The sequence below is a fragment of the Blastomyces dermatitidis genome (genome assembly GCF_000003525.1).
Source record: "Blastomyces dermatitidis ER-3 genomic scaffold supercont1.1, whole genome shotgun sequence".
In the NCBI taxonomy this organism is placed as follows: Eukaryota; Fungi; Ascomycota; class Eurotiomycetes; order Onygenales; family Ajellomycetaceae; genus Blastomyces; species Blastomyces dermatitidis.
This window is the reverse complement of record NW_025544774.1, coordinates 4,174,456-4,189,011: the sequence shown is the minus strand read 5'-3', so window position 1 is coordinate 4,189,011 and position 14,556 is coordinate 4,174,456. Positions and strand designations below refer to the sequence as shown.

The 14,556-nt window shown below is 47.3% G+C and overlaps 4 protein-coding genes across 4 annotated transcripts; 1 reads left to right on the top strand and 3 right to left on the bottom strand.

Moving 5' to 3' along the window:
• Positions 1-3,134: 3,134 nt before the first annotated feature.
• On the bottom strand, positions 3,135-3,802 carry BDCG_00498 (uncharacterized protein; the record flags this gene model as incomplete). Its single annotated transcript, XM_045416006.1, has 2 exons — positions 3,135-3,532; positions 3,739-3,802. The coding sequence occupies 2 exons, from the start codon at positions 3,800-3,802 to the stop codon at positions 3,135-3,137; spliced, it is 462 nt and encodes a 153-aa protein (XP_045271826.1).
• A 4,461-nt stretch (positions 3,803-8,263) lies between these two features.
• On the bottom strand, positions 8,264-9,326 carry BDCG_00496 (D-aminopeptidase). Its single transcript, XM_045416005.1, has 2 exons — positions 8,854-9,326; positions 8,264-8,798 (listed from the first exon to the last, which is right to left on the bottom strand). Exons 1-2 carry the CDS (start codon positions 8,946-8,948, stop codon positions 8,558-8,560), a joined length of 336 nt encoding a protein of 111 aa, XP_045271825.1. The 5' UTR covers positions 8,949-9,326; the 3' UTR covers positions 8,264-8,557.
• On the top strand, positions 8,990-11,304 carry BDCG_00495 (S-adenosylmethionine-dependent methyltransferase). Its single transcript, XM_045416004.1, has 2 exons — positions 8,990-9,807; positions 9,957-11,304. The coding sequence occupies exons 1-2, from the start codon at positions 9,728-9,730 to the stop codon at positions 10,996-10,998; spliced, it is 1,122 nt and encodes a 373-aa protein (XP_045271824.1). The 5' UTR covers positions 8,990-9,727; the 3' UTR covers positions 10,999-11,304.
• On the bottom strand, positions 11,012-13,021 carry BDCG_00494 (nicotinamide N-methyltransferase). Its single transcript, XM_045416003.1, has 2 exons — positions 12,238-13,021; positions 11,012-11,855 (listed from the first exon to the last, which is right to left on the bottom strand). The coding sequence occupies exons 1-2, from the start codon at positions 12,746-12,748 to the stop codon at positions 11,227-11,229; spliced, it is 1,140 nt and encodes a 379-aa protein (XP_045271823.1). The 5' UTR covers positions 12,749-13,021; the 3' UTR covers positions 11,012-11,226.
• Between the last annotated feature and the right edge of the window lie 1,535 nt (positions 13,022-14,556).

Genomic DNA, 14,556 nt, shown 5'->3' with positions numbered 1-14,556 from the left:
ATCTGTTAACTCAAAAAAAAAAAACCAAAAAAAAAAAAAAAAAAAAAAAAAAAAAAAAAAAAAAAGCAAAACTAATAAATACATCCCAGGTGGCCTTTTTTTTTGGTTTTTCTTTTTGCTTTTTCTCTCCGCCTAACTATTTGAATCAGAAAAATTTTCAAATCAAGGAAACCTGGAGTGTTTCAGATCTCAAACAGGCTAAGTTTCTCCCAAGTCATGTGCGAGGCGTTGATGATCCCTTCAAAAGTCCAATCAGCAACAGCAGGCGGGGGGGAGGCTTGATTCTATTTTTGGACCTCCCCACCCCTTCCTCTAGGATTATTACGTCAATGCGCTGTTTTGGTATTTACCTCCCTCTTGTAATTTGTGTATTGGGTTTACTAGATGTATATTTGCGGCTGGTGATGGGCGAACTCCTCCACCTTTTGAATTGAGAGGCAGCTGGGCATTCCGGAAACAAACAATTCGAGGTGAAATGATGAAGACTGTGCTATCCTGTTGCGTCACGCAGTTTTCTATACGGATGTATGCAGAAGAGGATCGTAATGAATACTATTTTCATTATTTTCTAATTATATCTCTGTAGTACCTAGTTACTGTAATGTTTAGTGAATATCAACACGAGAGAAGATGTAGCCAAGAATATCAATTCCTTCCTTCAGAATTCTATGGTTTCTCTCCATTCCTACATATGGACATGTAGAATATGGCAGATAAACCGCCAATGCACGCAGGCTCTAAAATCTTCCTCATTAGCCCTTCGGGCAAATGACCAAGCTTTCCCGTTTTCCCCCCTTTCAGCTCTCTTGAAACATGGATCAGGCACTATATGAGACACAGCTAACATAATTTTCGGCTAGAAGTTCATGTCGTGCTTCTTTCCAGGCAATATTAAGAGGGAAGGAGACAGAGGGTAACCAACTCAGGACCCTGGTACAGGATTAATTAGAGTTAATTGAGTTATACGGTTTTGTTTTTAAACCGCTGAAGCTAGTCAATACTACCTTAAATAAGAATTTGCGTTCCCAATAAAATGCTGAAGAAAACAATTAAAGAGAGCACCTCAGTATACTTACTTTTCGTCTTCATTGAGCAGTGCTGTTATGTTTTTGGTAATACTGATGAAGCTCCAGTTTCAACACGAGTCTCTCAATTCTTTACCCAGCAGTAATTGAGAATGCTGGGATCAAAATGCCTTCTTCTGGCAATGTGCACGCGTAATCTGGCCATCTGAACACCCACTTCTTGTCAGCAGCACACACCGATTTGATGACTGCGGCGCTTCTAGGACTTTAACCAGGAAAAACTTCATTCAATAAACCCGGTCGGTCTGGGCTTTTCCAACAGTTGACTGAGATCGCAATTAACTCAATCTCATAATACTTCAGAATATTCTGAAGGGATTTTGTGACATTCGAAGTTAATTTGTAGAGTATCCATCCAGCTTGGCTCATTTGAGCTTTGGGGAAACCTGGACCGTACCGGACGACAGGGAGCTATCCATTATTAGCTAAAGATCAGATTGCAATGAGGCATGATCCGAAACAATAATGCGCATGTCGATCAAACAGCCCCTTCCTGGTTCTTATTATGATCAGCGTAGCAAACAGGGAAACGGAAGAGAAAATCGTGGAAAGTTGGGAGGTAAAGGAGCAGCTTAACGTCATCATCGTAACTACCATGTACAGTCTAGTCTATACAAGGAGGTGAGCATATCTCGGTATTATATGATTTTGATATTGACGTGATGTTCATTGACGTTTTGTTCATGTTCCGTAGAAGAAAGGGGGGTTGGTTAGGAAAACAAAACCCACGGTTTTAAATGCCTTGTGGATGGGTGCACGTTCTCAAGGCCGTTTTCATTCACCCTCCCTTACCGGCGGTCAAATCTGGAATGTGGCAAGGCTGATCCGAGAAAACGGTCAGAGCACAATAATAATAATAGTTAGTTGGGAAAAGAAATACAGAAGCGCACCTAACGCTTTTCTGAAACATGAAACCGAAACACAACAATCATTTGCTAAGCGTGTTTTCTTGCGTGCTTTGAACCATTATTCCCTCTTCAGCTCTCAATCACAGACGCTTGCTGTTCGGGTTGCAGCTCCTACGAATCGTTTCGCAGGACGTTAACCGACTCTCAGGTAGGCTAGAAATGCTTGAAAGGAAACAATATGAGAGCACTGCTGGTCGTTTCGTGTAGGAGGCGCACAATCAATTTTCATCTGAGTGACAATGCAAATAGAGCATATATGTCCTTGAAGAGTGGGGGGGACAGGAAGGGTAAAGGGAAAGATCGGTTTTCTTCCTCTCTCTTTTTTTCCATTCCATTCTTCTCTTTTCTATGCTTAATGGGCACTAGTAGTGACCGCGGATCCCAAAGGGTGCTCATCCCATTCCATGCGCAAGCGTTTTCTAGAATTTTGTGATGACGGCAAGAGTCGTTACGCACACGTTGCGATGCGAGGGGAGTCTGGGATATGAAATAACCCAAACCCAAATATATCCCTGAACCACTAATGCCAGTCTCGTGCAGGCTGGGATGGCTAAATATAGAGCAGTTATGGTTGCAATCAACGAGGCCAAGGCTTCCAAGGGTGGTTGGATGGCTTTCGGGGCAGGTGGATAGTGAGTGATGATTGGCCGCAGCAGGAATCGTTCCGGCGGCTACAGCCGACAGGACAGGCCAATGGAATGTGTCCGACGAGGTCCAGCGAAGCAGCACGAATGGTCAACGGCAACAGGCGTTAGACAAGTGAATCTCTGTTGTATAAGCATGACTCTGTCTCTGCTGCCTCAGGTCCCTGGGTAAACGTGTAGTAAGTAATAATCATATTCTGGAGGAGAAGAATTCGTTCTGGTGACGAGCTTTTGACGCTGGCCCTGTCCCTGGAGCTGGAGGATGGATGGGCTTAAAATAGCTGCACCCAACCACCAGATAGCTAGGGCAGCCCTGCTGTAATTTACGCCGAGCTGACAATACCAGATCCGGGCCTTGAGTACTCCACCGACCCGACCGCACCCTTGTCCAGCTGTCCCTTCGACCTCCTTTGGCCCTGGAACTCCCGCCCAGAGGCTAGAGAGCAAACGTAACGGGCTGTGGACTTGTGGTTGGCTCCCTGCAGCGCGACCTAGCGCTAAGACCCTGGCCTGCTCATCCTGGCTGGCTCGCGTCTCGCATGTCTTGTCATATCGTGTATTATTGTATGGTATGGTATCCGTGTTTGTTTGTGTTCTGTAACGTCCGATGCGGCTGCTTGCTCTGCTCCATCTCTCGTCTCCCTCAACTTATCCTCCTCCTCCTCCTCCTCCTCCTCCTCCTCCTCTTCTTCTTCGTCGTCTCTCCTCTCCTCTCTTCCTCTCCACAACGTCGTCATCATTATCACCTCCTTCCTCCCCTTCAAACTTCTATACTCCTTTTCTCTTCTCTTCTTCTCGTCTCCTCTTCTCCCAGACACTGGCTGTTTGGCCTCCTGTATTGCCCTTCCCCCTCCATCCCACTCCTGCACACTCTGGTTCCAAGCATCCATCCAGTCTAGAAATACCCCCTTCCTCTAGGCTTGCAAACTTGCTTACTGGCCAACCCCTTTTGATCCCCCTCTCCTGATTCCAGATTGTCTGGTGTCTCTCCTGTCGGCACTCCACTGCCCATTCTCTGCTGCTACTCTCTTCACTTCTTCTACTTTCCTTTCATTTCATTTCATCCCATCCACCTTGACGAGGTTACACTATTTCACTTACGCACTTTCGAGTCTTTCCCGGGTGGAAACGACTTGTCCCACGGCTCATCGCGAGCCCCGGCCATTCGGCCATTCAGCCATCTATCCAGCCATTCGACCCTCCCGATCCACGTCCCCTAATTTCCCTAACAAAGGGTTTCGCCCTTGACCGACTATCCACCTCCATTTCGAAGCGGGCGCCCTCCCGGAAAGTCGTTTATTATACGATTGTTATTGAAGAAACCCAAGGGCAAACACTTTAACGATAAGTACCACGCATTGACAGCCCAATATAACGCATAACCTAATGGCATATCTGGAACCGTTGCTGGTCTGAGATATAAGTTTATTGCGACTTGGCTGTTGGGGCCAAGAGTGTTTTGCTGGGCCTTCTTTTTGCCCTTGTTTCTGTTAAGATACTAAGAATATCCACCGTAAGTCAAGGTCAATACTTATTCTCTGCCATTGTCGTTTTGTGGCATGTTTTGGCGTTGCCCTACCCCCGCCTATTGTCTTTGGCGCCCTCTGCGCCATGATTCACCTTGATTCTCCCGCTTTTGTTTAAACGGTTTCCGTGGTGATCAAGGGTTGTATCATTTACCATGTCATGCTGGCCTCAAGTGACTTTGCATGTCTCTTTTATCCCTCATTCCTCCCCCTCTCCTTTTACCAACATAACTTATTTCTTGCCGCGATGGTCTCAGCTGTCGAACCCATCGACTCAACTGCCATGATATCTTGGACTCAGTATACCAAGACTGTCAATGCTAACAGATGCCTAAAAAGATCGTTTGCGCAGGTGGCAGGTCCAAAAGCCCTTTATTTCCAGGACGTCCAATGCGGCATCCATAATACGGCAATGTCGTTAGAGATGCTGAATGAGCACAGCAACTGCCCACAGATTGGTTCAACGAAACGCAGATCTAGTTCTCTCTCGCGGTCGGACATACCCGCCCAGCCAGCCTCTCCCTCGCTCTCTTCGTCGTTTCCCTCTTTCATGTCTACAATTGCTGCTGCAACTGCTGTTGCGGATGGGTCGAGTTATTATTACAATGAGGGAAGAGAAAAGAAGCGCTTGGGACCAAGGATAATCATGGATGCGGGCGGCTCAACGACGGCACCGTCAATTGCATCCGCCTCAGCCACTTCCACTGCCCCCGTCAAGGCTACAGCGGTAGGGTATGGTCTAAGCCGTCCACGGACCGCTGGCTCAACAGCACTTAATCCTCCCCAGATACCCTACCAATATCTACCACGCGAAAACCTGTCCATTGCATCCGGATCGACAGACTCTTCCCCCACCACTACTATCTCCACTTTTGATTCCCCTGTCGTCCAGGACGCTTCTCCAAGCTCTTCACCGGAGTCCCCTTCCTCTGTTACGCCTCTTCCATCGCTTAAACCCATGACACGTATTACGAATGGCGATCGACTGGCTGCCCAGTTAAGCGCTGAGTCGTGTTTCAGACCGAACCAACCCTTCTCTACTCAACATCATCCTCAGCCGGAGTCCCCAACACGCAGAGCTCGAAATTTGAAGAATTTATCGCTTAAATTACCCCCGACTGCGTCCTCTCGTCAAGCCATAGCTACAGCCCCCATCAGAAACAACACGCCTAATATCTCAGCGCCCGCATCTCCCATACAATCTAGTACCAGGTGTTTACGTCGCAAACCTCCAAATCTTACGATACAAACACCTTCCTTTGACCGATCCTTTTCTTCTAATATTTCAGAGGTTGTTCCTCCTACTCCAAATACCCGACCCACCCTTCGACATATCGAGTCGTCACCGTCACTCAACTCCATATTCTCTCCAACAGCGCCAAGTAAACCTTCTCTTGCGCTTCCGGGTTCATTTTTCCAGTCTTCGAAACGGCCCATGCCAGGCGCTTGGGAAGATCGCGTTTCACTGGATCGACCATCCCCTTCTGCACAACACATATTTTCCAGTAGGGAAGCTTTGCATGAGCTTGTTGAGGAAGAGGATAACCTAGCTTCACGTGAATCGCAGAAGGGTAGCGATAAGGGTTATCCGGATGGACCTATTTTAATATATGACACCGGCCTCTACCTCTACCTGGAGCCAAGCTGCGAGGAAGCTTCAAAATTTGATGTCGTTATAAATGTCGCCAAGGAGGTTACAAACCCGTTCACAAACGCAGAACTGAAACAGGATACTGTCGTCTCGGTATGGAAGGCTACATTACCTGATGCGCAGCGACAATCCGTGGCGGAACCTGATACTGCCCTGTCAGAAATTTCTTTCAAGTCTGCTTTCGAACATCAGCCCATAGGGACGGAGTCGCCGGCAAGCCCAAGGCGTCGCCCATCTGAGCCAGAGTACATACATGTACCATGGGATCACAACTCTGAAATTCTCGACGACTTATATCCTCTTTGCGAGGTGATCGATAACAGGATTTCGCAAGGGAAAAAAGTCTTGATCCATTGCCAACTTGGCGTCAGCAGATCCGCGTCGCTGGTCATCGCATATGGTCTGTTTAAAAATCCCGATAAAGACTTCAATGCGATGTACAGCATTGTAAAGGGTAGGAGTTGTTGGGTTGGGCCGAATATGAGTTTGATTTATCAACTGACTGATTTCCGGACACGGGTTCAGCAACGGGGCCCTTCCCGATCTCCTCCGGCTGAATGGTTTGATGGATCCCTAGATGCGAAAGCATCTACCACCCAACCAGAAGCTCAAGGGAATTCTTCTTTGATTTCAAAACCCCCACGACCCCCAGTCCCTCTCTTCGACGCAGTCGTCAGCAATTCAAAAAACTCAACGACATACCCATTCACCAACCCCTTTAGCTGGACAGGCTCACACACATCATCTTCAAACTCAACATCATCCGCATCGGCAATTACGAGCCAACAGCGTCGAAACGTCTCCCCACGCCCCCTACCTCTCCGCGAACAGTACCAGACAATCCACTCCCTCCGTCGTCCTCGTCAGGACAACTCCATCCCGTCCCACCGAACCTTATCTCGAACCTCCGTCCACCAAATGGACCTTGTCATGCAAGACGTTCCCGCAACGCCATCCATACTCTCACCCCGCGCCGCTGAGTTCTGGACAACCCCATTCTCCCACACCCGCACCGCCGCGGGTGATCTCGCCTGTCGTCTCGACAGTACCAACAAGAATGATTCCAATCCTAGTGGCAGTGGCAATCGTGTGTCGATAGAGGTTATGTCCCCTGTCGTTCGCGCCTGTCCCTCACCACCTCCAAACGCTGCGGATCCGCGGTCACCACCGCAACAACGGCGGGAACCAGTTATTATGAGAAATATTGATGAATTTCTTTGATACCATTTTTTTTTTGTTCTGTTTGTTTTTCCTTTAGCTTTTGTTGACTTTCTTATTATTGCTGCAGTTTGCATGTTGAGCGGTGCCGACAAAAAGGGGAGGAGAGGATGTAATGAGAGATTTGAGATATTCGGGGGATGAGGGCAAAGAAAGTAGCTGGGAAACCCCCCCCACCGGCCCCCCGCCCCCCTCCCCCACGCCCTCTCATTTCTATTTCCTTCTCGTCTTCCTTTTCGTTTGCCCTTTTTTCTTAATTCTTCCGTGATAATTTGTTGTTGGGCAGCTGGAAAACACGCCCGCAAAGCGAGGGACGGCGTTCTTGGTGAGATCACAATAATCTGGGTCTTTTTTTTAATTTTATTTTTCCGTTTTTGGCCTTTCTCTCTTTTTTGTGTGCTGTATGGTGCATTATAAGGGAAAATCCATAAATTATTATTATATAATTTTGGCGGAGGTAAAGAAAAAGGGGGGGAAGGTTTTTTTTCTCTCTTTTATCTTTGCATCGCTCTTTCCTTTTTCTTTTCTTTTCTTTTCTTCTCTTCTCTTTTCCTTTCTTTCTTTTCCTTTTCTTTTTGTTCTTATTATTTTCACCTTCCCCTCTTGTTTTGGCTGTTGGTTGATATGAAATGAAATGAAATGAATGATTTAATCTCTTTTTTCTCTTTTTTACAAAAGAACCACTCACTTTTGAGCTGAAATGAGATATGATTATGACTTAAAATGGGATTAAAGTCAGTGAGATATAGCACAGGTATTAATATTATATAGTCTTTTATAAAAAAAAAAAAGAAAGTCCACCTTCTCTTTGATTTTTACATTTTCTGAAGGGTGTCTAGCAGCAGGCTTTGGTGTTTGCTTTGTTCTTTTTTTATACTCAATGTCAGTTTACTGCTATTTATGAGTTTGATGTTTCATCTCAAAGTCTTCTTTCTAAGAATTTTGTTGTGCAATAGTTTTCTTTTTGATATCTTGTTTCTTTGTCAAAATGAAAATCAAGGTATTAATTAGAATAAAGAAAATAATATGTGAAGAGTCTGCTTAGCTTTAATAGATGTTAAATATAAAAGAGAGAGCTAAGTTTCAGAATGAGAATATAAGAATGTTTCTTGGAAAGACTCATGTTCATTTCACAAATGCATGACTTCTTTTTGGAAATGCTTTGTTTCATTGAGAGTGTACTCTGATATTTCATGTGTTTGAGAAGTGAATATGAGAATGTTTCAAACCTCTTTTTCATGTCAGGACTGGTGAAGAATGAGAATAATAAATGTAATTAAACATGTTTCAGAGCTAGTTTCCAAGAAATATGACAGATTAGTCAAGGGTTTGAAATCAACTTGAGTACCTCTTTTATGAATTTATTGCTCTGTGCAATTGGGTGATCTATGATAATGAGGGGAAAGGAGTGAAAAAGAGGGAGTGGAACCTGAACCAAAACAAACCTACCTCTGAGACTACAAAAGCAAGTAGAATGCCCTGCAATACAATTCTACACAAAGGATTAATTAAGCCAATCAATCCTCTACAGGTATTTCCCCACAACCTCCTTGAGCACCTCATGATCCAACAACGCCTTAACCTTCAATCCGCCAGGCCCTTCCATATCCTCCGAGCTCACCAGGGCATTATAGATGGCCTCCTCCGTCGCGTCCGCCGCAGCTTCAAACAGCGCATTGTACGTATCCTGCACGGCACGCACTTTCTGCTCCACATTGACCGTCCCGATAAATTCCGGCTCATTACGGCTGACCTTCTCCGCCGTGCTAAAGGCGACGAAGATGTCGCCAGAGCTGTTGGAGCCCCCAGCTGCCCACGCACGATAGTCCTACCGTCGCGCTCTTGGCTAGGCGTTCGAGCTGGACGGGGTGGGTGTAAGGGTGCATATGTGGCGAGGACGACGATGATGCTGCCATCTTTCGTCGCCATATTTTCTTCTCTTCTTCTTTTCTTCTTCTTCTTCTTCTTCTTCTTCTTCTTGCGCGACCGCGAATGCTACGGGTGATGGTGCAGCTACTACCTTCCGCTCCTCAATGATCCTACCCAGCGGCACCCCGCCAACATTAACTCCCCCTGCGAGCGGGGGAGGAGCATATCATATCATGAACCCGTTAGAGGCAGAGTACTATTCATTCCACCCAATGACCAGGGTTCGGGTGTCGTACGCGGAGAAATTAATTGCATTTCGTAGACATCCACGGAAATAGATCAGTGTGCTCCATTATAAAAGGAGACTTATTAAGAAGATGACCAGAAGAGTCTCAGATGGTTCAATAGTGGATCGAAGTTATGTACGGAGTACTCCGTACTGTATAAATTATTTATATTCCATTTGGGCTGCCATCGCGTGGAGAGATGTCTTGGCGACAGGCTGACTTCTCATGGGGTGGAGAGGGGTATGAAAGCCTATAACTAGTAGCTACAGGGTGGTGATAGCCAGCCTAGACTCCAGCTAAGGGATAGCTAAGAACTCAGTAAGAAACGTACTAAACCCCACTAAACCGCGCCCCGAAGACCCGGCCCTATAGGCTATAGAAGACAGCATGTCCCCGAAAGCTAAACACAGAAAAAGCTAGCTCCAATCCCGGCAAGTGGCGGGGTGAAATTATGACGAGATGTCTTTAAATTCCCGAAGAAGCAAGCTTGTCACTCTCGACAAAACGCGGTAATCAATATATATCTAATATTTATCACAATGTCCACTCTCACTCATGCTGAAGGTGTAGATGGACATCCACCACACCTAGAGCCAAGCCAATTAGGCACGAAGGAATAGTAAGTGGGCTAGCAAAGTTTTTTATTTTTTACCCCTCAATCAACGTTGTCCCGCGCCAAAGCGTATGCCGGTATCCTAAAGAAATTTTTCATACAACGGAGAAAATAGCTGACCCCGACTAAAATTTCCTTAATATGTGAGAAACTAGCTGGGAATCATTCTACGATAACTCTCTATCTCACCTATCTTCGAAGCAACGGGCGCGGGCGCGCAAGGGTCAAAGTCGTACCAAAGACGAGAGTGAAGCCGATGATAGAAACGAGGAGGAAGACGAAAAAGGTGCCGATGATGATGAGTACAACGGCGATGAAGACGGAGACGAAGACGACGACCCTGGCACATCCTGGTTCATAGAACACAACTCGCCCGAAAAAGTCATGAGATTCCTCACCTCCGAATCCTTCCCGCTTGCACCCTGTAACACTACTCCGAGTACACAGACACAACGGCAATCACAATCGCAATCGCAACCACAACCACAACCCAACATCCTCGACCTTGGAACGGGGAACGGCAGCATGCTTGCCCTCCTCCGCGACGAGGGGGGTTTCACGGGGGGCCAGATGGTCGGAGTCGACTATTCTCCCAAGAGCATCGAGTTGGCGAGACGGTTGCATCACCATCGTCATGACTCCTCCTCAACGCGGGACGGTGGGGCGGACACTGCTGCTAGAACTACTACTAGTGGTACCCCGGCAATCCGCTTCGAGGTGTGGGATGTCTTTGACAAGCGAGCTGTGGAGGAATTGGATTGGTTCCCGGCTGCTCAGGGCGGGTTTGACATCGTGCTAGATAAGGGGACGTTTGATGCCATTTCGCTTTCTGCGGAGGAGGTTGTGGTGGATGTCGGGGGTGCAGCGAGGGTAGGGGGAGCAGACAGGGGAGCAGGAGGAGAGGAAAATGTGGATATGAAGGGGTCGCGCGTGGTGCAGAGGAGGGTGTGTGAGCGGTATCCTGGCATTGTGAAGGGGTTGGTACGCAAGGACGGGTTTCTGGTTGTTACGAGCTGTAATTGGACGGAGGAGGAGTTGATTAGGTGGTTTACGAGGAGGGAGGTGGGGGAAGGGGAAGCGGAGGAAGGGGGTAGGCTGGTGGTATGGGACCGTGTTGATTATCCGAAGTTTCGGTTTGGAGGGCAGGAGGGCCAGGGGGTGTGTACTATTTGTTTTAGAAGGGTGAGTGGGAGCTAAAATGGGGGCGGTGTCCTGGGTTAAAAGCTATGATGGGGTGATGAGTTATGAAAATAGAGTATAGAATAATAAAAAAATCATTTTCGATATCAGCGTCATGAAAACGACCAGTTTGCCTGGGGTTCAATTGTAACTCTCTGCTATTCTGGAGCCCTAGTATAAAATTCATCACAACCATCACATATAAAAAGACATGTAAAATCTACATCCCAAATGACGGTTACTATTTCACCCCTTTCTCAAGAACGCAACAACGCACCATCTCGCTCTGTTCTCCGGGCCCTCTTCCGGACGTACAGACATCCACTCCCTCGTAACCTCCCCTTCCTCACTCGTCGCATTGACGTCTCGTTCCCATATCTTCTCCACAACTAAACCCATAGCCACTGCCGTCTCAAAGAATGATGCCACAATCTCTCTTCCAGTATGGAATCCCGCAACTACCCAAGCTACGGCCCCATTTACATCTGGCGACGACGACGGTGATGATGATGGTGATGATGCTGGTGGTGCGAGAAACCACAATAAACTCCGTACAAGATTCTCATGTTGATCTCTCATCCACAGACAATCCGCCGCAATGATCCTGGTAAATGAGGCTTGATTCTCCACGGTGAATTTCAAAGCGGTCTGTTTCTGGGGAGCTTGTGCCTTGTTTTCCTGGGAAGATGCTTCATCGAGACCCAACACACCCCATTCGTGCGGCTGTATGGATATTCTAGACTGGAGATGTTTGGGAATATTATTAGTGACGTTTGCCTGGATGGCGCCGTACAGGGCAGGAGAGGACGGATGGTCTGTTATCGTAACCTGGGCAGCACCGGCGAGCGCGCTTACGAGTGACGGGAGGGCCGCGCCTGGTATTGCATGGTGTATGTTGGTTTTTCAGTTGGGGCTTTGGAAATAGTTGTTTTATTCGGGTATAATTCAAAGGGGGGAAAGCGAAAGGGGCACGCAAATTTTGAATATAGGTGTAGGACTGGACTTTGCTTCTCCTTTTCCAATATTGGTTTCTTGCACCAGATTAAAAGAGGAGAAGAAAATTGTACGCAGTTGAATTTATATATAAGTAGATATATAAACTTGGAAGTACTGAGAACAGCAGAACGGATGAAAGCGAAGAAAATACAAGTTTCGAAAAAAATCATTCTTGACTCTCGAAAACCTCCCCTTTCTTTACCCCTGAACCCAGGGGATACGGAATAAAAAAACTACAAAAACTCAAGAAAGGCAGCTTACCTGCACCAAGCTCCAAAACCTTCTCACCCCGTACATCCCAAATCAAATCTTTCTCCTTCCCCTCCTCTTCTCCCACCCCATTTCCTCCAGCCAGAGCCTCCGCTGAGCGCTCAATCCCTTCAGCAACAACTAAGCTGCCACCCCACAAATAATGCGCGAAGAGTCGCCTTCCCTCCTCAACACCTTCTGCTCCCTTGTCAAGCTTTTCCTCCTTCCCACCCCCTTCTATCTTGGGGTAATCGGGAACCATAACCGTCAGATCACCCCATGCGCCTGAAGTGTATAGAACGGTCTGGCCGGGTTCCCCTAGACATGATGGCGCCTCGTCCGGGTAGAGGTGTGGGAGGAAGCTTGTTAGAAGGTCTTCGACGTCATCGGTGGAGGTGGAGGTGGAGGAAGGGGATGGGGGGGACGGGATCTGGGTAGTAGTTGAGGGGTGGGAGGGGGGTTCATGATCATGATCATGGTGGTGGTGGTGGTGGTGTAGAAGTTTTACGCGAGATGGGAGCATCGCGGGGTGTTTTTGGTTTTTTTCTCAAAGGTAATATTTGTGCGGGGGACATTTGCAGTGGAGAGACACTAGAATCTTCTAGTTGGGTAACATGATTGCTCGTACACCAGAGGGAGAAGAAAAGAAGAAGGGGGATATAGAAAGGGAATGGGTGGTGTGTTGTATGGAGTCAGGGGAAGGGAAAAAAAAAAAAAAAAATTCAGGAGGTGAGAACGGGAAGGAAGCCTTATCTGATGCGATGACGTTTATCTTATGACATGCAAACATACAAACAGCAAGCTGAAGAAGGTAACTTATATACGGAGTACATATTTAATGTATCTCCGTGGCCAGGTATTATTAAACCCCCTTCCACATCGTCCAAAAAAAACAACAATAATGATTAATTTACATATTATGTCACTTAATACAAGTGAGACCGAAACATCTTCCGCCCATATCAGGTATCAGGAGAGGAGGCGGAGGAGGGGAGAGAACTGGAGGAGACAAAACGAGCCACCAGCAGTTAACTAAGCAATGATTTTCGAAACCCCAATATCGTCAAGTTGCCTGAAGAAAAACTGTTTGAGGATGAAGACCCCAAATTACATACGCCCGCCATCTCCGGTTGCAAGGATGACAATACATATATTGAACTCAACCGGCTTCTTTTTATGTAGGCATCCACTCATCGACACACACAACGCACTCAACAACACACTCCCATAAATAGCCCCCGCTCTCACTCAGCCCTGAGTACTCGACTTGAATGCTTGCGTCGCTATTACAGTGTGAAAATTTGTAGTGTTTTCAGGTGCGAAATGTGGATTGGAGAGGTGGATTGTATGGATTATATATATATAGTAAACGGAGCAGGGCTGGTGTGCTGTATGTAGTTTGTACATCGTTAACAAACGATTGGATAATAAGAAGAAGAATGGGAGCTAACTTGAAGTTCCCTTGCTAATCCTATGCGAGTATGGAGATCTCCAAGGCTATATATAATAACCCCGCTATATAGTCGCCCATCCCTTCTTACAGCGTCGCAGATAGAAGTTAGAAGTAAAATACAGCAAAGAGTCCCGCCAGGGAGAGTGTTTATCTATTTCCCGCTCTCTACAGCAATATATCTATACATTTAGATATACTAGTTAATTCCATCGATTCAACAAAACCTCCCCAAAGCAATATACGCCTATCGCCAAACCCTCGCCCCTGTTCAGATCAGATCTACAAAACCAGGATCAAAATGCAGAAACGAAAATGGACCCCCTAATCCAAAAATCCATCACAACCTCCCGCTCCCTCACATACTCCTACTACATCTCCCCTCAAACACCACCCCACCACCGCCCTCATCAACAACAAAACCCCATCCCCCCCCCTCCTCCTCCTCCTCCCTCACAATCCCCTCCCTCACAATCCCCTCCCTCACAATCCCCTCCCTCACAATCCCCTCCCTCACAATCCCCTCCCTCCTAGGCTCCCACCCAACCTCCGCCCCGCACAACCCAGCCGCCTACAACACAAGAGCCATGGCCGCCGAAGACATCGACACCGCCATCCCCATCGGCCACGACCGGGGCGCCTTCATGGCCCACGCGCTTCCACCTCTGTCTGGCACACGCCGCCGCGTCGCGGCCCCGGGGCATGCTGAACGTCGCGTACGTACCCCGCCCGACCGACCTGGGCGCCTCAGGCCTAAATAATATGAATGGGATGCCATGGATAAGGCAAAAGTATTGGGTAGTCTATGTTTTGACATCCTTCGTATTTTGAGCCGTTGCCTTAGTGAGGGGGACAGTGATAGGGAGAGTAAGATGTTAATG